The following is a 17,246-nucleotide window of genomic DNA, read 5'->3' as shown; positions in this document are numbered from 1 at the left end:
GCAGCCCTGGCACTTTGTGATACATAAGTGGGTTTTGGGTTACAGTTTGGGCACTCGGTCTCTAAAAGGTTCGCCATCACTGCTATAATGTATTGGTAAGCTGAATTTCAGCCTCGTATCAATAAGAACAATAAACTCTGAAACTGTCTTCATGAAGCCTTGCTTCATAATTTGAAGGATAAATGAAAGAGCTGAGATGGAAGAAGCAGCCCATGGCAATATCTGTAGAAGATTAAAGAACATGCACAGTGGTATTACTCTGGAGGTCCATCCTTCTTCCATGCTTCCAATTTTCTGCCAATGGTTAAAGGCGAGCGTTTTCTTCCAGGTTAGGATGGTGGTTGAGCCCCTTGGGTTCTGACTTCTGGTGATCTATATCCTTTTTTGTCTGATGCATCTTCTTTTCAATTTTCTAAGTTGTAAATCACTCGGAGTAGCTGTGGAGTTGGGCACCCACAAATTGAATCAATAATAATAAAAAAATTATTTATAAAAATGTGGGGTTTGTTTGTTACCAGTTTGGGTCACAAAATCCACATAAAGTATGTACTGGTTTGAAAGCAGGCCTTTGCATTCCCATGACCGGGAAACCAAAGTTCATTATTGATGGCTCAACACCATGGGTGCAAAAATGATATGGCAGGGAAGGGATTCCGCTGTGTCAGAACCTATTGCACTTTTTTCTCAGAATTTATGTATGGCAGAAGGAAAACCGGTTACAAGTCCTCTTCACACTATTTCCAAGGATTTAGGAGATGAACCTAGAGACAGTATTGATGTATGAGTTACACACACCTTGTGCTCTGATTAACAACCTGTGTAGTCACTTAATGACTGCATCAGGGACAGCAGGGGTAAAGGATCATTAAGTGAGGTGATCGCAAGGACACAGGGCAGGGGTAGGCAACCACGACTCTTTTATGACTTGTGGACTTCAACTCCCAGAATTCCTGAGTCAGCATGGCTGGTTCAGGAATGCTGGGTATTGAAGGCCACAAGTCATAAAAGAGCCAAGGTTGCCTACCCCTGGCACAGGGCATTTGCTTTACAACTCTCATGACTTGTGACCATAATGGACGGGCAGAGGCTCCATTTAGATCATAACTCGAGGACTACCTGTACGTCATGCTAGTATAATTTTATATTAATATGTGTTACTTTATTTTAATGTATTCCGACGTGGATAAATTTATGATAAGGAATGATAGCTTTAACTTATAATAAATATTGTCCGTAGACATTTGGCTGCTGGTAGAGCAGAACTTCCAAAATGTTTTAACTGCTACATTTCTCATATTATGTAAGCCAATGTATACCAAATTCAGTAGGATTTACTCTTTATATAAATGATTTTTTTCCCCCCAAAATTGAAACCAACACTGCAAATCGCCCTTGTTCTTCGGGAGTAACATTGAACCTGGTAAGATTTTACTCGGAGTAGACCTTCTACTCCTTATTGCAGAGGAAGCACTGGTTTCCTGTAGCAACTAGATCAAGAGCGTAGAATTAGGGTCTAGGCTTTGTTAGTGGAGGTGTCCCTTTTCTAAGCTCAGGAAGTCGTGATGCAAGGAAAGGGCAGGGTTTGAGGTTTGGAAACCTTTTGTAAAGGCAGCCACTCACCAGCCCCTGTTTCATTTCCACATCAGCAGGGACGGTTGGTAGAGCGTGGAGCTGCCCAAGCCAAACTGGAGATGCTTGTCAAACCTATTGGGAGGATCTTTGTGGCTCTTGGTATAATCCTCTTTCTGGGATGCCCGGGACAAGGTAAAATTTCCGCTGGCTGTTCTTTTTCCTAATCTCCTTGATAAGACGGGTTAACAAATCCGAGATTTGCACGGCAATTCTGTACATGTTGATTCAGGAATAGGCATCAATGGAGTACAGATGGGCTTACATCCAAAGAAATGAGGAGGAGAATAGCTCCAAAATCTTGGGCTCTGGCGGAAGATATTCATCTCCCTGGAGATTACGTTTAGAAAGTGACAGCCATATCCCTTCTCCAAATAGGAATGTGGAGGCTCATAACTAGAGTGGACTAAAAGGTGGGATAGACATTCCCGCATTTTTAAAATAATAATAAAAAAAGATATGCATTCTTCAGACATAAAGACATAATCCCTGAAGCTTAATAAGAACAACAAAAATGAATTTGTTAAAGGAACATAAACAGAGTCTTGGAGCATTTCTTTATGATTCTGTTGGCGTTTAATATTTCTATTTGTTGTTCTGTCTTTAAATGTTTTCAAGGGCTCTTCTGTTTTTGAGCAGGATGAGGAAACTGTCCCACCCTCATTTATGATCAGTGTCCGTAGGGGTGCCTTAGCAGCTCACCATATTCCGTGCAGAGTCTATGGCAGCAATGGAGGTGGAGGTGGATTGGGTTTTCTTTCTTTCTTTTTTTACAAGTTCCATTTTATAGTGGGGAGGTGCTTTAATCATAAACGTTGGGAGCAACAGCTGAGTAAAAAGGTACAGTTCCTTATGCAATTAAAAATATGATTATCTTAAAGAGGATCCTATTTTCCTGCAAGTAGTAATACAAACAATATTAAGGTAATAATAATAAAAAGTTTAACCCCCCCAATTATAATCTCTGGAAGACTGATTACAGAACTAACTACACAAATTTGGAAGGAGTAAAGCATACAGCTTTACCATTACAAAAAAAATTCTGTGCATATTCTGTTACAATTGGCAACTGTACCTTAAAATACGATGCATGTGATAAAATACAGAAAAGTTAAATTCAAAAAGCAGCTTAATCTGATACTACCTGAGGGCACTTTAACCAAGAATGTACTGGACACACCAATTATATACATGTTTACTCAGATGTCTATGGAGATTCTCAATCATCCAGGTTGTGGTTGTCCCAAAGATGTTTTTCTAAAAGGAAACTGGACTTTCTTGACTTTTTCTTTGCAATTTTTTTATTTCTCATCCAAGAAGCATCTTCAGTTCTGACTGAATGGTAGAGATGGTTTCCCCCACCATTCAAACAGAACTGAAGAAGCTTCTTGGATAAGAACTGAAATGTTTTCAAGGAAAAAACACTAGGAAAGTCCAGTTGCCTTTTGGAAAACCTCCTTTGGGACATGCTTACTCAGAATTTAATATGATTTATGCTGAACTAGCTGTTGCAGTCTAAGGCAACAATCCAATAAAGCTGTAAAGATTGATCTGCTAGTTCCGTTCCAAAGACATTTGTTTTGTGCCAGTTATGTAGAGAAAAATTCAAAATGATAATTGGAAAAAAATATTACATTATCCACTTTTAGTTCTTGGATATCTGGGCTGCAAAACTCCTTATGTCTGCTAGATGGCAGCAGTCAGATACACCTTTCTGGCTCATTATTATCATTCTACACCCTGTGGAATTGGCCTGGATTGTGGTGCAATAAACCATATTAGATTAAAAATGCAACTCTACATAGCCAGTTTGATATGGCTTCACACTTCCCCTTGTGAGGAAAGACAAACCAACTAGGAACTGACTTGTGTTACAATGGTTATCAGGAATAAAGCTGATTTTAAGCCAGTGTTTGCTATTGGCTTACAAATGGTGATTTGTTTTGGGACTTAATTATAACTCTGAGTACACTGGGAAGTTACACATTAGGCTTTTAGCAGGCAATCATGCTCCCTTAATCACAAAGCTGGCTGAGGAATTCTGGGAGTTGGAGTCCACAAGTCTTAAAGTTGCCAAGGTTGAGAACCCCTGGTTTAGAAGGACCCATTTTTCTCCCTGCTTCTTCTTTCTGCTTGGCATCTTTTAAGAAACAACATTAGCAGCTCCCTTGGCATCCTAGCAAGATATTTGAAAAGGGCATTACTTTTTTTTTCTGTTAGAACATTAGGTTTGTCTTGTGATGCAAAAGGAAATTAATGTAAGTGTGAAGCAATTGAGGTCTCTGTTCTTTACAGGTTACCACACAGGATGATTTTGCTCAGAACAAACTTCTACTTCCAGTGAGCTACATTCCTGTGGATATAGGAGTACAATGTTCAAAAGCTGAAAGACAAATCACAAATTATCCTGATATATCATATTTTCTAACCCCCGTCTCATTTTTAAAATGCTGATCTTTCTCTGCTCAGTCAGGGATGCTTCTGGATATAGGACAGTGATAATAGTAAGGTCATACCATGTGCAAAAATATCATGAACAATCACCCTTAAAGAGCAACCCAGGGAGGGAATTTCAAGGCCATTTTGTTCATCAGTGATTTATAGCATTACTCAACTATTGTAATTTATATTATCCTGATGAGATAAAGTCTAGAATTCCTGGTGCTTTTTGAGCTTGGATATTTGCTTGCGCATGACTGATTCTGTTATCTAGTTGGGTAATGAAGTGTCTACAATAGAACATCTAAGCTCGGAGAGTACCAAGAACTCCACAATTCAACTCTTAGCAGTAGATATTCTTTTCTATTTGAGATGAAGTCTCCATCAGGGATCTGTGTCTATGAGAAAATAGCTGAGTAAAGCTACACGATGCTAGAAATCACTAGGTCCAAAGTCACTCAATAAATAGTAAGTGTGGAAGACTGATTAATATTGTGGGGAGTTGGACAGAATAGAAGGGCATGGTTGACTGGCTGAAACCCTGAAGAATGGCACCCAGTATTAAATATGAAAAAGGCTAGCACACTGCCCAAAATGTTCTCTTTTCTACCAATCTTATTTTTTTTTTAATTGAAAATTTTTTAAAAGTTTTACAAAAAACAAAAACAACAACAACAAAAAATATCTTATTGATACTTCTGGTAATAAATAAAATTTGATGCAGCGAATCTTTGAGTTACACTTTCACTGTTGAGCGAATTTAATTATGAGTTTGATTTATTTAATTGTATACGGTGCAATATGCAATTAAGTAGGGCTACTTGATGAACTCTTCCTGTTCTTGCGTTGTCTCTCTCATATATGATATCATAATGTGCCATTTTGTATTCAACTCACTCCACTCTAGAGAATGGCTTTTGATACAGGAGTGTTAATCCAGCATATTTCTCCTGCTCTCTGTCAGTTTGAAAGACAGGCATAGCCCAATTCTATTTTGTAACTTCCTTCACGTTTACAATTAGGCTGCTGCTGAAGAAAGACAAATGATGTAAGATCCTGCAGGTTGGGGAGCCACGTCATCCATTTGGGTTCTTAAACAGCTAGTACTTATGACAAATATTATCCTTCATAGCTAGTATAAATGAGTTTTCTGGAGATATGATTGAAGATATGGATTAATAGTTTTAATCAAAGAGATCAACTTCCAATGGTTTCTCTTAGTTTTGTTTTATTGACAAAAAGCCTGGTGATTCTCAGAAGAATAGGAAAATCATTTAATATTGCAAACTGAAGGAAATGTAACAGAAAGATGTTATCATAAAAGCTCAGTAAGACTGGGGTAAAAACAGCAATGAAGACCGAACACTGCTAAAAAGTCTGCTCTATAACCAGCTAATATTTCTGAGAGAGGAATGAAAGGTTAAGTCTGTAAATTGTTCAGCATGAGTTCAAATGCTTCTTTCTGTTCAGAAACAGAAGAAGGAAAAAGCTTCAAGGGAATGTGGTTAATCTAAAAAAAGAAAAGGGGTTAAATGATTTAAACGATTCAGTCATTTAAATCATAAAATATCAAGGAAACATCTGCAGCCACCGTTTCCCACAACTGATAAGCAGATGTAAGAATGTACCATGTTCCTAATTAACTAAGAGGGGTGGCTGGGCATTAGGGGATAGGGATAGGGCAGTGATGGCGAACCTTTTAGAGACTGAGTGCCCAAACTGCAACCCAAAACCCACTTATGCATCGTTGGGTGCCGGGTGGGTGTGGCCCATTGGCTGGGTGTGGCCTATTGGGTGGGCGTGGCTGCGGTGGTAACGGAAGATTGGGTGGGACTAAAAAGTTCAATTAATCAATCCCAACTTTGCAAGATCTTTTTTTTCCCGCGAGAAGTTGAAATTGACTGACTGATTGAACCTTTTTTTTTTTTTGCACACAGCGGCGGAGGCCTAAAGTGAAAAGGTTTTATAAACCTAGCTGAAGGCCTAGAACTGGGGTGACGGCGCGTGTGCCCACAGAGAGGGCTCTGAGTGCCGCCTCTGGCACCCGTGCCATAGGTTCGCCACCACTGGGATAGGGTCTAGTCTGATACTCTGGAGATGGGAGGTGTGTTTGGAATTATAGTTGCATGCCTGATGGACAACAGATTGAAAAAGCTGAGTTGTCCTTTTCCCGTCCTCTCTTTTTTCTGCTAAATCTCCCCATCTCCTGAGCTTGGGTGTGTAGTGTAGTGATTCTCATTTCTTTTCATTTAGAATAAAATAGAGCTGGAAGGGATCTTGGAGGTCTTCTAGTCCAGACCTCTGCTCAAGCAGGAGAACCTAAATCATCTCAGACAAGTGACTGTCTAGTGTCTGTTTAAAAATCTCCAGTGATGAAGCGCCCACGATTTCTGGAGGCAAGCTGTTCCACTGGTTAATTATCCTCACTGTTAGGAAGTTTCTCCTTAATTCCAGGTTGCTTCTCTCTTTGTTCAGTTTGTAACCATTGTTTCTTGTCCTGCCCTCTGGTGCTTTGGAGAATAACGTGACCCCCTCTTCTTGGTGGCAGCCCCTCAAATACTGGAATACTGCTATCATGTCGCCCCTATTTCTTCTTTTCTTTAGACTATCACTTGCCAAACCCAAGTCTTGCAGCCGTTCTTTGTATGTTTTAGTCTCCAGGCCTTTGATCATTTCAGTTCCTCTTCTCTGAACTTTTTCCAAGGTCTCAACATCTTTTTGTAGTATGGTGACCAAAATTGCCTTTAGTATTCCAGGTGTGGTCTTACTAGGGTTTTATAAAGCGGTACTAATACTTCGCATGATCTTGATTCTATGCCTCTGTTTATGCAGCCCAGGATTAGCTTTTTTGGCTGCTGTTGCACAATGCTGGACTCTAAGGTCCTTCTCACAGTTACTGTTTTTGAGCCAGGTCTCGCCTAATCTGTACTTGTATCTTTGATTTGTCCTGCCGAAATGTAAAACTTTGCTCTTCTCCACATTAAAATTCATTTTGTTGGATAGGGCCCATTGTTCAAGTTTATCAAGATTTTTTTGAATCCTGAGCTTGTCTTCTGGAATGTTGGCTATTCCTGCCAGTTTAGTGTCATCTGCAAATGTGATGAGTTCCCCTTCTCTTCTCTCATCTAAGTCATTTATGAAGATATTGAAGAGTACTGGGCCTAAGACGGAACCTTGTGGTACCCCACTGCTTACTTCTCTCCATGTGGATGTAGTGCTGTTGAGGACTACTTGCTGAGTACTGTTTGTCAGCCAGCTACAGATCCATCTGATGGTGTTGTTGTCTATTCTATCCCACCTTTGTCTAGCTTACTAAGCCAGGATCTACCCCCATTATAATGTTATGATTTGGATGTGTGGCCCACTAATAATTAGCAATAATTTATTTGCTGAGAAATTGTAAAGAAGCTGTACAAATTCCTTGTCACACACAGTTCACTTAGTTTTTAGTTTCATCTCTCTTCTAGCTCTTCACCAACCTATATTAATACAAAACGAAGTGCAGTTTACTCAATTTCCTTTCTTCATAAAAAACTGTCCCAGGATCCTTGCAGGTTTTGTGCATTTCTTGATTTACCAAGTTTGTGTTTTGGGGTAAATGTGAGAATAACACCTCCTGTGTTCACAAAGAAATAGTATTTCAGCTCTACCTGTTCACTGTTATGATGTCATTAATTGAAACTTAAGTTATGCCAGAATTATGAACAATCCACCTTATGTCAAATAGAAGAACATGAGTAAGAGATTTTAGGACAGATGCCTGGGCTCCCCATAATACAGGTAGTTCTCGACTTACAACAGTTTGTTTAGTGACCATTTGAAGTTACAACAGCATTGAAAAAAGTGACTTATGACCATTTTCACACTTACGACCGTTACAGCATCCCCATGGTCACATGATCAAAATTCAGATGCTTGGCAAAGGACTCATATTTGTGACAGTTGCAGTGTTCTAGGGCAGTGATGGCAAACCTTTTAGAGACCGAGTGCCCAAAATCTGCCCCTGCTCCGCCCCCACCCCATCCCCAACCCCGCCTGCCTGCAGGGCCACTCACCGTCTCCAGGGCCCACCGCAGATCGCCCAGACAGTCCAGCAGCACCATGGCAGCCACGCCCTCTGCCCGCGCCCCACAGCATCAACTGTGCGGGATGGGGCATGAAGGCAGAGTCTTGTCTATGCTACCTGGCTGCCATGTCCTTGGCTGCGCTGCTCCATGTGGGCCACGCTGGGGGGCAACTCTCCTCCAGGGGGGCTGCTGGTGAGGAGGGGGTTGTGGGGGGAGGTGAGGCTGGGGCAACAGCACATGTGCCCACAGAGAGTGCCGCCTCTGGCACCCGTGCCATAGGTTCGCCACCACTGTTCTAGGGGGTCATATGACCTCACCTTTTGCGGCCTTCTGACAAGAAAGTAAATGGGAAAGGCAGATTCACTTAACAACTGTGTTACTAATTTAACAATTGCAGTGATTCACTTAACAACTGTGGCACGAAAGGTCGTAAAATGGGGCAAAATTAATTTAACACAATGTTTCACTTAGCAACAGAAACTTTGGGCTCAGTTGTAGTTGTAAGTCAACCACTCTCTTGTTGATTATTTTAAGCCAATTTTAATCACTTCTACAGTAATTACTACATGTAGTCTTCAGCTTACAACTACCTGTAATAATTACTGTAGAAGTGATTAAAATAAGAAAGAACAACTAGCTTAAAGTAATCAGAAACAGAGTTTGACCTAAGCTACCATGATCTAAGGCCAGTGTGTTAACCACTGTATCTCTCTTGTATGATCCATTACTTGGCTGTACAAAAAGACTCTCTTAACTCCCCCTTTTCTAATTTACCATGACGAGAACATCTGGATTTGCACAGGAGGAAAAAAATTGACTGAGAAAAAAAACTTCTATTTCCAGTTGTTGTTACTTATTACCATTCATTCAGTGACCATTCAAAGCTACAACCATGCTGAAAAAAATGGAATTATGACCATGCCCCAAGTTATGCCCATTGCATCCCCCCCCCCAGTCACATGATCAAAATTTGGATGCCTAGCAGCTTGGTCATACTTATAACTGCAGGAGGCTTCAATTCCCTCTCCCGCTCCCTATCTCCCCTTGTCTATGCCCTTTGGCCACCCTACATCCTGACTTATGGGGTGACAACCACCGATTCTGGGGCTGCTTGCTATGCCCCATAAGCTTCAGCTACCCCAGCAAGCATTCATTCACCCAGCTGCCTTCACTTCCATTCTGTGGGAAGCCAGCCCCCAGAGAAGGAAACATTCAAAAGGCAGAAAAATATATTTCCTCAAAGGATCTTAAAAAAGCAGGAAAGCATGACCAGTTTTCTTAATAGCTCCAGGTCTCCCTTCCCCAAGCAGAAACCAGCTCTATAGAGAAAGTTGAAGCTAAGAAATTAGGAAGACAAAGACCTAAAATCTGCATACCCCACCTGGGACAGGACATGGTAGGATTAACTCACAAAGGCCAAAGGGCACACCCAAACTCAGGTCAGAATACATGACACAGGAAATAGCCTCAAAACAGGAACAGGAAATAACTCCAAACAAAAGGCTTCAGAGGGTATAAAAACCTACTCCCTACATGTGTTCAGTCCTTTTTTCACTTCTCTTGCTGCCAGAACCATCTTCCTGTCTGGCTCTCCTCTCCAATAAACTACAACCTTCTTCCCAAAGCAGTTGCCATGTTTATTCCCAGCTTGGATGAACCATGATGAAGACTTTTCTTCCAACAATTCCCTGCCCTGATCTTTTATCTGGGCTTTCTTTGTAAAGCTGCACTGCCGTCGGAATGCTTCACAAAGATATTGCACCTTTACAAAAACTCTGAGAGCGACATATAGGAAATGTTTGATGGAGAAGCTGAGTCCAAAAAGGAGACAGCAAAAACAGTGAGATGTTTCTGTTTTGGTGACGGTGACTCGGCACAAAAGGCAAAAAGTTGGTGAAGGGAACTGGAAGAGAAAACAGCTGGGTAAATGAATGCTTACTGGGGTGGCTGAGGTTTCCTAGGGCATTGCAACTAGCCCCAGGGCCATGTGGTTCTTGGGGTGCTTGCCACCCCACATGGCAGAGTGCAGGGCTGCCAGAGATGAAGGGAGATGAGGGGAGGAGTTGGAGGCAGACCCTTAGCTTACTGAAGGACTGGGAAGGAAAAAGCCTGGAATGGTTTGGATTGAAGTGGATACGTGCTTAACAACTTGTGATTGTTAATGACCACAATGGGGATTGTAGGAATTACCAGTGTTAAATCGGTGTGGTCAATGACATTTCGCTTTATGACTTACAACAACAAGCCTGATCCCAATTGTGGCCATTAGAAGAGAACTACCTGTACTTTTGTATGTGCCTACTTTTAAGTCAGTTCTATTCCATTTATCCCATCAGGTTTTTCAGTTACCAAAATCTGGGAAACAATTGCCTTTACTTCTGGCAGTTTGAAATGGTGACAAGATCTCAGCTTTGCCTTTACAAGATTAGAACTGGAAACTGAAGTCAGTAGGCATCCAAGGAGGCAGATCTCTGATAAATGGGCTTATTTTCAAAAGAAAGTTTATGAACGGTTGCAGGAACTGCGTATATTTAGTCCAGTGGTGGTAAACCTATGGCACGGTTGCCAGAGGCAGCACTCAGAGCCCTCTCTGTGGGCACGCACGCTGCCGCCCCAGTCCTAGGCCTTCAGCTGGGTTTTATAAAATCTTTTCGCTTTAGGCCTCCGCCGCCGTGTACAAAAAAAAAAAGGTTCAATCAATCAGTCAATTTCAACTTGCGGGAAAAAAAAGATCTTGCAAAGTTGGAATTGATTGATTGAACTTTTTAGTCCCACCCAGTCTGCCGTTACCACCGCAGCCATGCCCCCCAATGGGCCACACCCACCCAATGGGTCACACCCACCTGGCACCCAACGATGCATAAGTGGGTTTTCAGTTGCAGTTTGGGCACTCAGTCTCTAAAAGGTTTGTCATCACTGATCTAGTCTAATGAAGAGAAGGACTAGGGGTGTCATGATAGCAGTGTTCCAATATTTGAGACGTTGTCACAAAGGAGAGGGAGACAATCTATTCTTCAAAGCAACCAAGGGCAGGACAAGAAGTAACAATTGTAAACCTATCAAAGAGAGATTCAACCTAAAACTAAGGAGAAATTTCCTGTCAGCGAGAACAATTAATCAGTGGAACCATTTGCCTCCAGAAGTTGTGATGCTTCATCAGTGGAGGTTTTTAATAAGAGATTGGACAACCATTTGTCTGGAATCGATCTTCTGCTTGGGCAGGGGGTAGACTAGAAGACCTCCAACGTCCCTTCCAACTCTGTTATTCTGTATTCTGTAATCCACTGCAAAAAAATTCCAGTGACATCAAGGTTCCAATCAGTGTGGACATCTTTATGGTACAAGTGGCTTAACCCAAGTTGATTTTTGGGAGAGATGATTTCACCCATCCTTTGTTTTGCTTGATTTCTGATCTTGTGAAAGTCATCTCTGAGCTGGTTCAGAACTAGCAACAGTAAAAATGCCCTCTTATTCTACAGGACTGGACACTTGACATCTTCATACTGCAAAGCCATTAAACGAGCTTTGTAATTTCTCTTGAAAGATCTGAAGCTGAATGGACGGATGGATGGATGGATGGATGAATGAATGAATGGATAGTTTTGCGGTGTGTCAATTACACCACAGCTAAACTGTACATTGGCATGACCTTCCAGTTCTGCTCTTTTGGTGGGAACATAAATATCAGGAACTTTTTTCAACCTGTCCCAGAAGCCCTATGAAGTTCATTCATACTGGAATTTGCAGAAATTCACATTCTAAAACTTTTGAAAATGATTCCTTTCCATTGATATGGCGATTCCTGATTGTGTGCCTAGATATGAAGTGAGTCACTTAACTAGGGGAGATGATTAACTCAGACATGTCATGGAAACTTAGTTATCTATGTTGTGGTGAGAGAAAGGAAATGGGTTGAGTTTTTATATCGAGGTTGGTCAGGCCTGTTATACTGTTTAAAAAGGAAGATGTTTGCAACTTTCTTCAACCCGGTGCTTGCTAGTGATGATGAAATTACTTCAACACATCTGGAAAGCACCTGGTTTGGGAGGTGGACTAAAAACTAGTATGTCCTCCTACCTCAACCTGAACACTATTTGCTAAAACGTCTGATATAATTGTAGGCCTTGTATTTCTCAGTCTTCCTTTGAGAGTTTCCTCAGCACACTCCTCCCAAAGGCCTCACAATTCCTCTTTGGAATGCTGCAAATTTTTTGAATTTGGCGGGGAGGGGCCAGTTTTTGGGCACTTGGTCTCTAAAAGGTCCACCATCACTGGACTAGAAGATCTCCAAGATCCCTTCCAACTCTTTTATTCTCTTATTCTGTTAAATTAGAGAAGAACTTCCTATGACAGATTTTATGACTGAAAGATTTTTCAAATTATCAGAGGTGTTAAGGTTACATTGGTGCAACATGAGTTTGTACTTGACAGTTCTAGAGTGTTAGGCATTGTGTTCAGGTACTTGCTACCCATTTTCAACTTTTAGGCTTTTATGACAAACCATCATTGCATAGCCTTTCCCAGTTTTGGGCCCACCAGATGCATCTAGATCAGTGTTTCTCAACCTTGACAATTTTAAGGCATGTGGACTTCAACTCCCAGAATTCCACAGCCAGCATTGCTGGCTGTGGAATTCTGGGAATTGAAGTCCACATGCCTTAAAATTGTCAAGGTTGAGAAACACTGATCTAGATTTTAGTTCTGAGAATTTTGAATGAATGTAGCCAATGGAAGTTTAGAAATATTTCCCCATTTATCTGGAATCCTACAGTTTGGAGAAAATTGCTCGTTTATTACTTATACATTTATTTCAGTTTAAACCTTTATTCCAGTTTTTTCACTATGGTACTGAGGCTAGTAATCCATAAAAAGGGGACAAAATATTTGCTGAGTAAGCTGCCTATTATCAGACATCGTGTTTAGGTTTATTGTTCCTAATTAGTCTCTCTTGACTAAGATGTTTTAAAATGTAATATTAAATTTTAAACCCCTTGGCAAGAATTTTCTTCTGAAAGGAAAACCATTTTGGCTTGGTTATTTGACTATCTCTGATAATTTCTGCCTGCTCTGTAAGATAGGCATTGCGGTGTTCCCTTCAATCAAATAGTGCCATCTATTGGGACCCACAAAGGGATCCCTCAGTCTCCCAGCCTGATATTGTTCAAAAAAGCACTAAAAACCCGCCTGATCCCCCAGAACCTGGGGAAGTATGTCTCCAGCTCCACTGGAACTTTAATTTAATTAAATATTCCTCTTTTTCCTGACATGCACAATTGTTTTCACTTTTTTAAAATTGGTTCCCTTGCTTTTCCAATGGCACGCCACCTTTAGAAGTCTAGGTGGCCTCTAAATCAGTGGTTCTCAACCTGTGGGTCGGGACCCCATTTGGGGTCGAACGACCATTTCACGGGGGTCGCCAAACAACGCAGTCTGCCATTTTTCCCCCCTTTTCCTTAGCCGTGCTACTCCCTTTTATTCTATTGGCTTTTGAAAGCCAATAGAATAGACTCTCTTGAATAGAGACTAATTCAATTGGCTTTCAAAAGCCAATAGGAATTGTCCAGGCTGTCTCTGCCCTGCTGAGCCCGCCAAAAGTCCCATTCTGCAAACGGTGCCGCACCAGTTGAGTAGTCCTCGACTTACGACCGGTTGAGTAGTCCTTGACTTACGACCGGTTGGGGGGGGTCGCAGCATTAAAAAGGTTGAGAACCACTGCTCTAAATTGATTAATTAAATAATTAAATAAATAAAGGATATCTCAAGTTGCCTGTCCTCAGGTTTTGACAAAGGTTATCACGGTTTACAGAGTTGACTGTTGTTATTTTTGCAGAGTACGATGGGTGTACTGAACCGGCAATGCTGTTCCAATACCAACATTACAAAGCTGTCCTAGTAATGTTTAATAGGTTATAAACTTGATTTCCACACATATACCATTTTTCATCAGGAGCTCCTCAGAAAGGCCGGTACATGTGGGTCCGATGTAAACCTGATGCCAATTCTGCCAACTGCATTGAAGAAAAGGGACCCAGTTTTGTCATGACAGAGGAGAATGAGAAGATCCTCTTTGAGGAAAACCCCACACGGTAAGATAAAATCAACCTTCATGGGTGGTTCTTTGTTGTCCTTAATCTTGAAAATGGTCTAAGCAAACAAAATGGTCTAGCTGCCCAAAGTCACCTTGTGACAAGATGGACGGCAGATAAATTTATAAATAAATATGTAAATAATTTGTGATATTTTCAGGACCTTTATGCAAAAATCATATATTTATAACATAATAAAAGATATATATTCACATATTTCTGTTTTTCATCCTGTTTTTTTCTTTACACTGCCTAAAGTCACTGGTGACTGAGGCAGCTAACTACTTGAAGTACATAAAACCAATCAATCAGCAGGGATGTTACAAAATAACAGACGGTAATATTTAGCAATATATAAATTGGTATAATGCAAGTTGTAATGACCTGTGTCTTCATAACCTGAACTTTAAAAATACAGATAATCCTTGACTTATGACCGTAACAGAGCCTAGCAACTATGGTCATACGTCCTGATGGTTGTAAAGTGGCTTACCAGTTATGACTTTTTTGCACTGGTCATTAAGCAAACTCACTGTTTGTTATGGGTCAGTTTTTGCCAGAAACTGGAAGTTAAAAATTGACAAAAATATGATATATTGTGGTCACATGACCGTGGGTGGTTGCAAACGGCTGTAGATATGGGCTGATTGCCAAGTGTCCAAAATGCAGTCATGTGACCATGAGGGGGAAGCTGATGCTGTAACTTTGAAGTAGGCTTGCAAGTAGCTTTTTGAGAGTCCATTGTAACTTCAAACAATTGCTAAGTGATGGGTTGTAAGTCAAGAACTACCTGTATATATGAATTGATCTTTTTTTCACCCTGGCAGTACCTTTTTAACAAATACGGATTCATTGGGCAAAGCTTTTTTTTTTTTTTTCCTGATCAGGAAAAGTCTTGTGAGAGACACACGATTCCAGCCCATCAATGCAAGCACATCTCAATGAGAGATGGAGACTAGATGAAGGGACTGGCTCTCAATGAGGCCCATTTGCATTAGAGCAGGGGCAGGCAACCTTGGCTCTTTTATGACTCGTGGACTTCAACTCCCAGAATTCCTGAGCCAGCCATGCTGAGGGGAAAGGGAGAGGTTTCCAAGCTGAGCCGTGCTGGCTCAGGAATTCTGGGAGTTGAAGTCCACGAGTCATAAAAGAGCCAAGGTTGCCTATCTCTGCATTAGAGGATCTAGAAGCATGTGGGTTTTGATTCAAGGAAGGGTGAAACTGACATTTTTCTCATGTGGTTGAATTCTGATTTATCTTGTGTGTCATCTATTTTACAGCAACAGCTCTGCATAAGTAGTACAAAGAATAGGTCGTCTTACTATATTTTCAATCCTTTTCTTTCTCCCTCATGCTTTTGGAGCTGATGCTTTGATTTAACCCCTTCTTTCTAGATAGTTTTAAAAATCAGGTTTGCTCTGTTTTCATTTGTTCCCTCATTCCTTACTTTAACATTTTAGTTGGCCAGCTCTGAATGATAGAGAGGGAACCAGAAAACCTTGAAAGTATGTGTGTTGTTTATGAAAGTTTGTGCAGTTAGTATTTTATGTATAAAATATAAAGGGTGCATGTGTGCTTTTGTTACAAAGCAGTGTGAGCTTAGTCTTGTTTATCTGAATCAGCCTTTGGCCATACCAGCTGGGGATTATGGAAATCAAATCTTCAACTAATAGCTAATAATGATAACTAATAGTGGATCAACCTATTCTCCCAAGCATTTGAGGGTGCATTTGCAAAACAAAAGGTGTGGATAGCTAAACTGTACCAACTATCTAAAAGAGGCTAGAGAAAAAGCATATTTTATTTTTGTCTGTTCTGCATATAAATTTGCCAGTTTTTTTAAACAAACAAACAAACAAACAGATAGACCAGACATCTTTTTAAACTTTTTTTTATACATTATACATTACCTACTTCCAGTTAGGGAATAAAGAAAATCTAAATAAAGAAAATCTAAACACTGTAGCTAAGACTTAATGATTGTTTTTAAAAATATGTATTTCAGAGAGATACTTCAAGACCAACCCAGTACTTTGCCATTTTCTGGAGACGAAGAAGGATCTGGCAATGAAGCTGATCCTGAGACAGGATCGGGTTTTGAGTATGATATGGAAGAGCCCAGTGTGTCTGATTTCGTGAACCAACCAAATGTGAATCTGAAGCTTAAGCTATCAAATGAAGGCTTATTGCCCCATGAAAACATACTGTGATTTCTGTTATGCCTCAATGTAATCTTTCTTTTTAACCTATCATAGGTTTTGACGAAATGTATACCCTAGACCAGGCATATATGTTATAAAATGTTACAGCTAACCACGGATATCTTAAAATGTTTAGTGCTTTTCTTTGATAAAATCTATTGTTTGTAAGCTGAAAAACAGAAGCAAACAAAGCAGAACAGTTAAACTAAATTCAAAATAATCATGCAGGAATCAATCATACTAAGGGATGGAATGCTAGACAAACTCTTTTCGTGTCAACATCTCTTTTCTTTGGTTATACAGGCAGTCCTCAACTTAACAACCATTTATTTAGTGACCATTCAAAGTTACAACAGCACCGAAAAAAGTGACTTATAACTGTTTTTTTTACACTTACGACCATTGATCCCCATAGTCCTGTGATCAGTTTCAGACACTTGGCAACTGGCATGTATTTATGACGATTGCACCATCCCATAATCTTGTGATAACTTTTTGTGACTTTCTGACAGGCAAAGTCAAGGGGGAAGCCAGATTCATGTAACAACATTACTAAATTTATAACTGCAATGATTCACTTAACAACTGTGCCAAGAAAGGTTGTAAAATGGGACATTAGCTTAACGCAGTGTTTCTCAAACTTGACAATTTTAAGGCATGAGGACTTCAACTTCCAGAATTCCACAGCCAGCAACGCTGGCTGTGGAATTCTGGGAGTTGAAGTCCACGTGCTTTAAAATTGTCAAGTTTGGGAAACACTGGCTTAACGCATTGTCTTGCTTAGCAATGGGAATTAGTGGCTCAATTGTGTAAGTTGAGGACTA

At 40.5% G+C, this 17,246-nt stretch overlaps 1 protein-coding gene across 1 annotated transcript; it reads left to right on the top strand.

Moving 5' to 3' along the window:
- Nucleotides 1-1,609: 1,609 nt before the first annotated feature.
- Nucleotides 1,610-16,534, top strand: SRGN (serglycin). The gene is made up of 3 exons (XM_039324683.1): nucleotides 1,610-1,764; nucleotides 14,083-14,221; nucleotides 16,227-16,534. The coding sequence occupies exons 1-3, from the start codon at nucleotides 1,692-1,694 to the stop codon at nucleotides 16,429-16,431; spliced, it is 417 nt and encodes a 138-aa protein (XP_039180617.1). The 5' UTR covers nucleotides 1,610-1,691; the 3' UTR covers nucleotides 16,432-16,534.
- The last annotated feature ends 712 nt before the right edge of the window (nucleotides 16,535-17,246 follow it).

This window comes from Crotalus tigris, unplaced genomic scaffold, assembly GCF_016545835.1.
Source record: "Crotalus tigris isolate CLP2741 ecotype Arizona unplaced genomic scaffold, ASM1654583v1 scf7180000024304.1987388, whole genome shotgun sequence".
NCBI classification, from domain to species: Eukaryota; Metazoa; Chordata; class Lepidosauria; order Squamata; family Viperidae; genus Crotalus; species Crotalus tigris.
The sequence above is the reverse complement of the archived record's forward strand: the minus strand, read 5'-3'. Positions and strand labels throughout refer to the sequence as shown.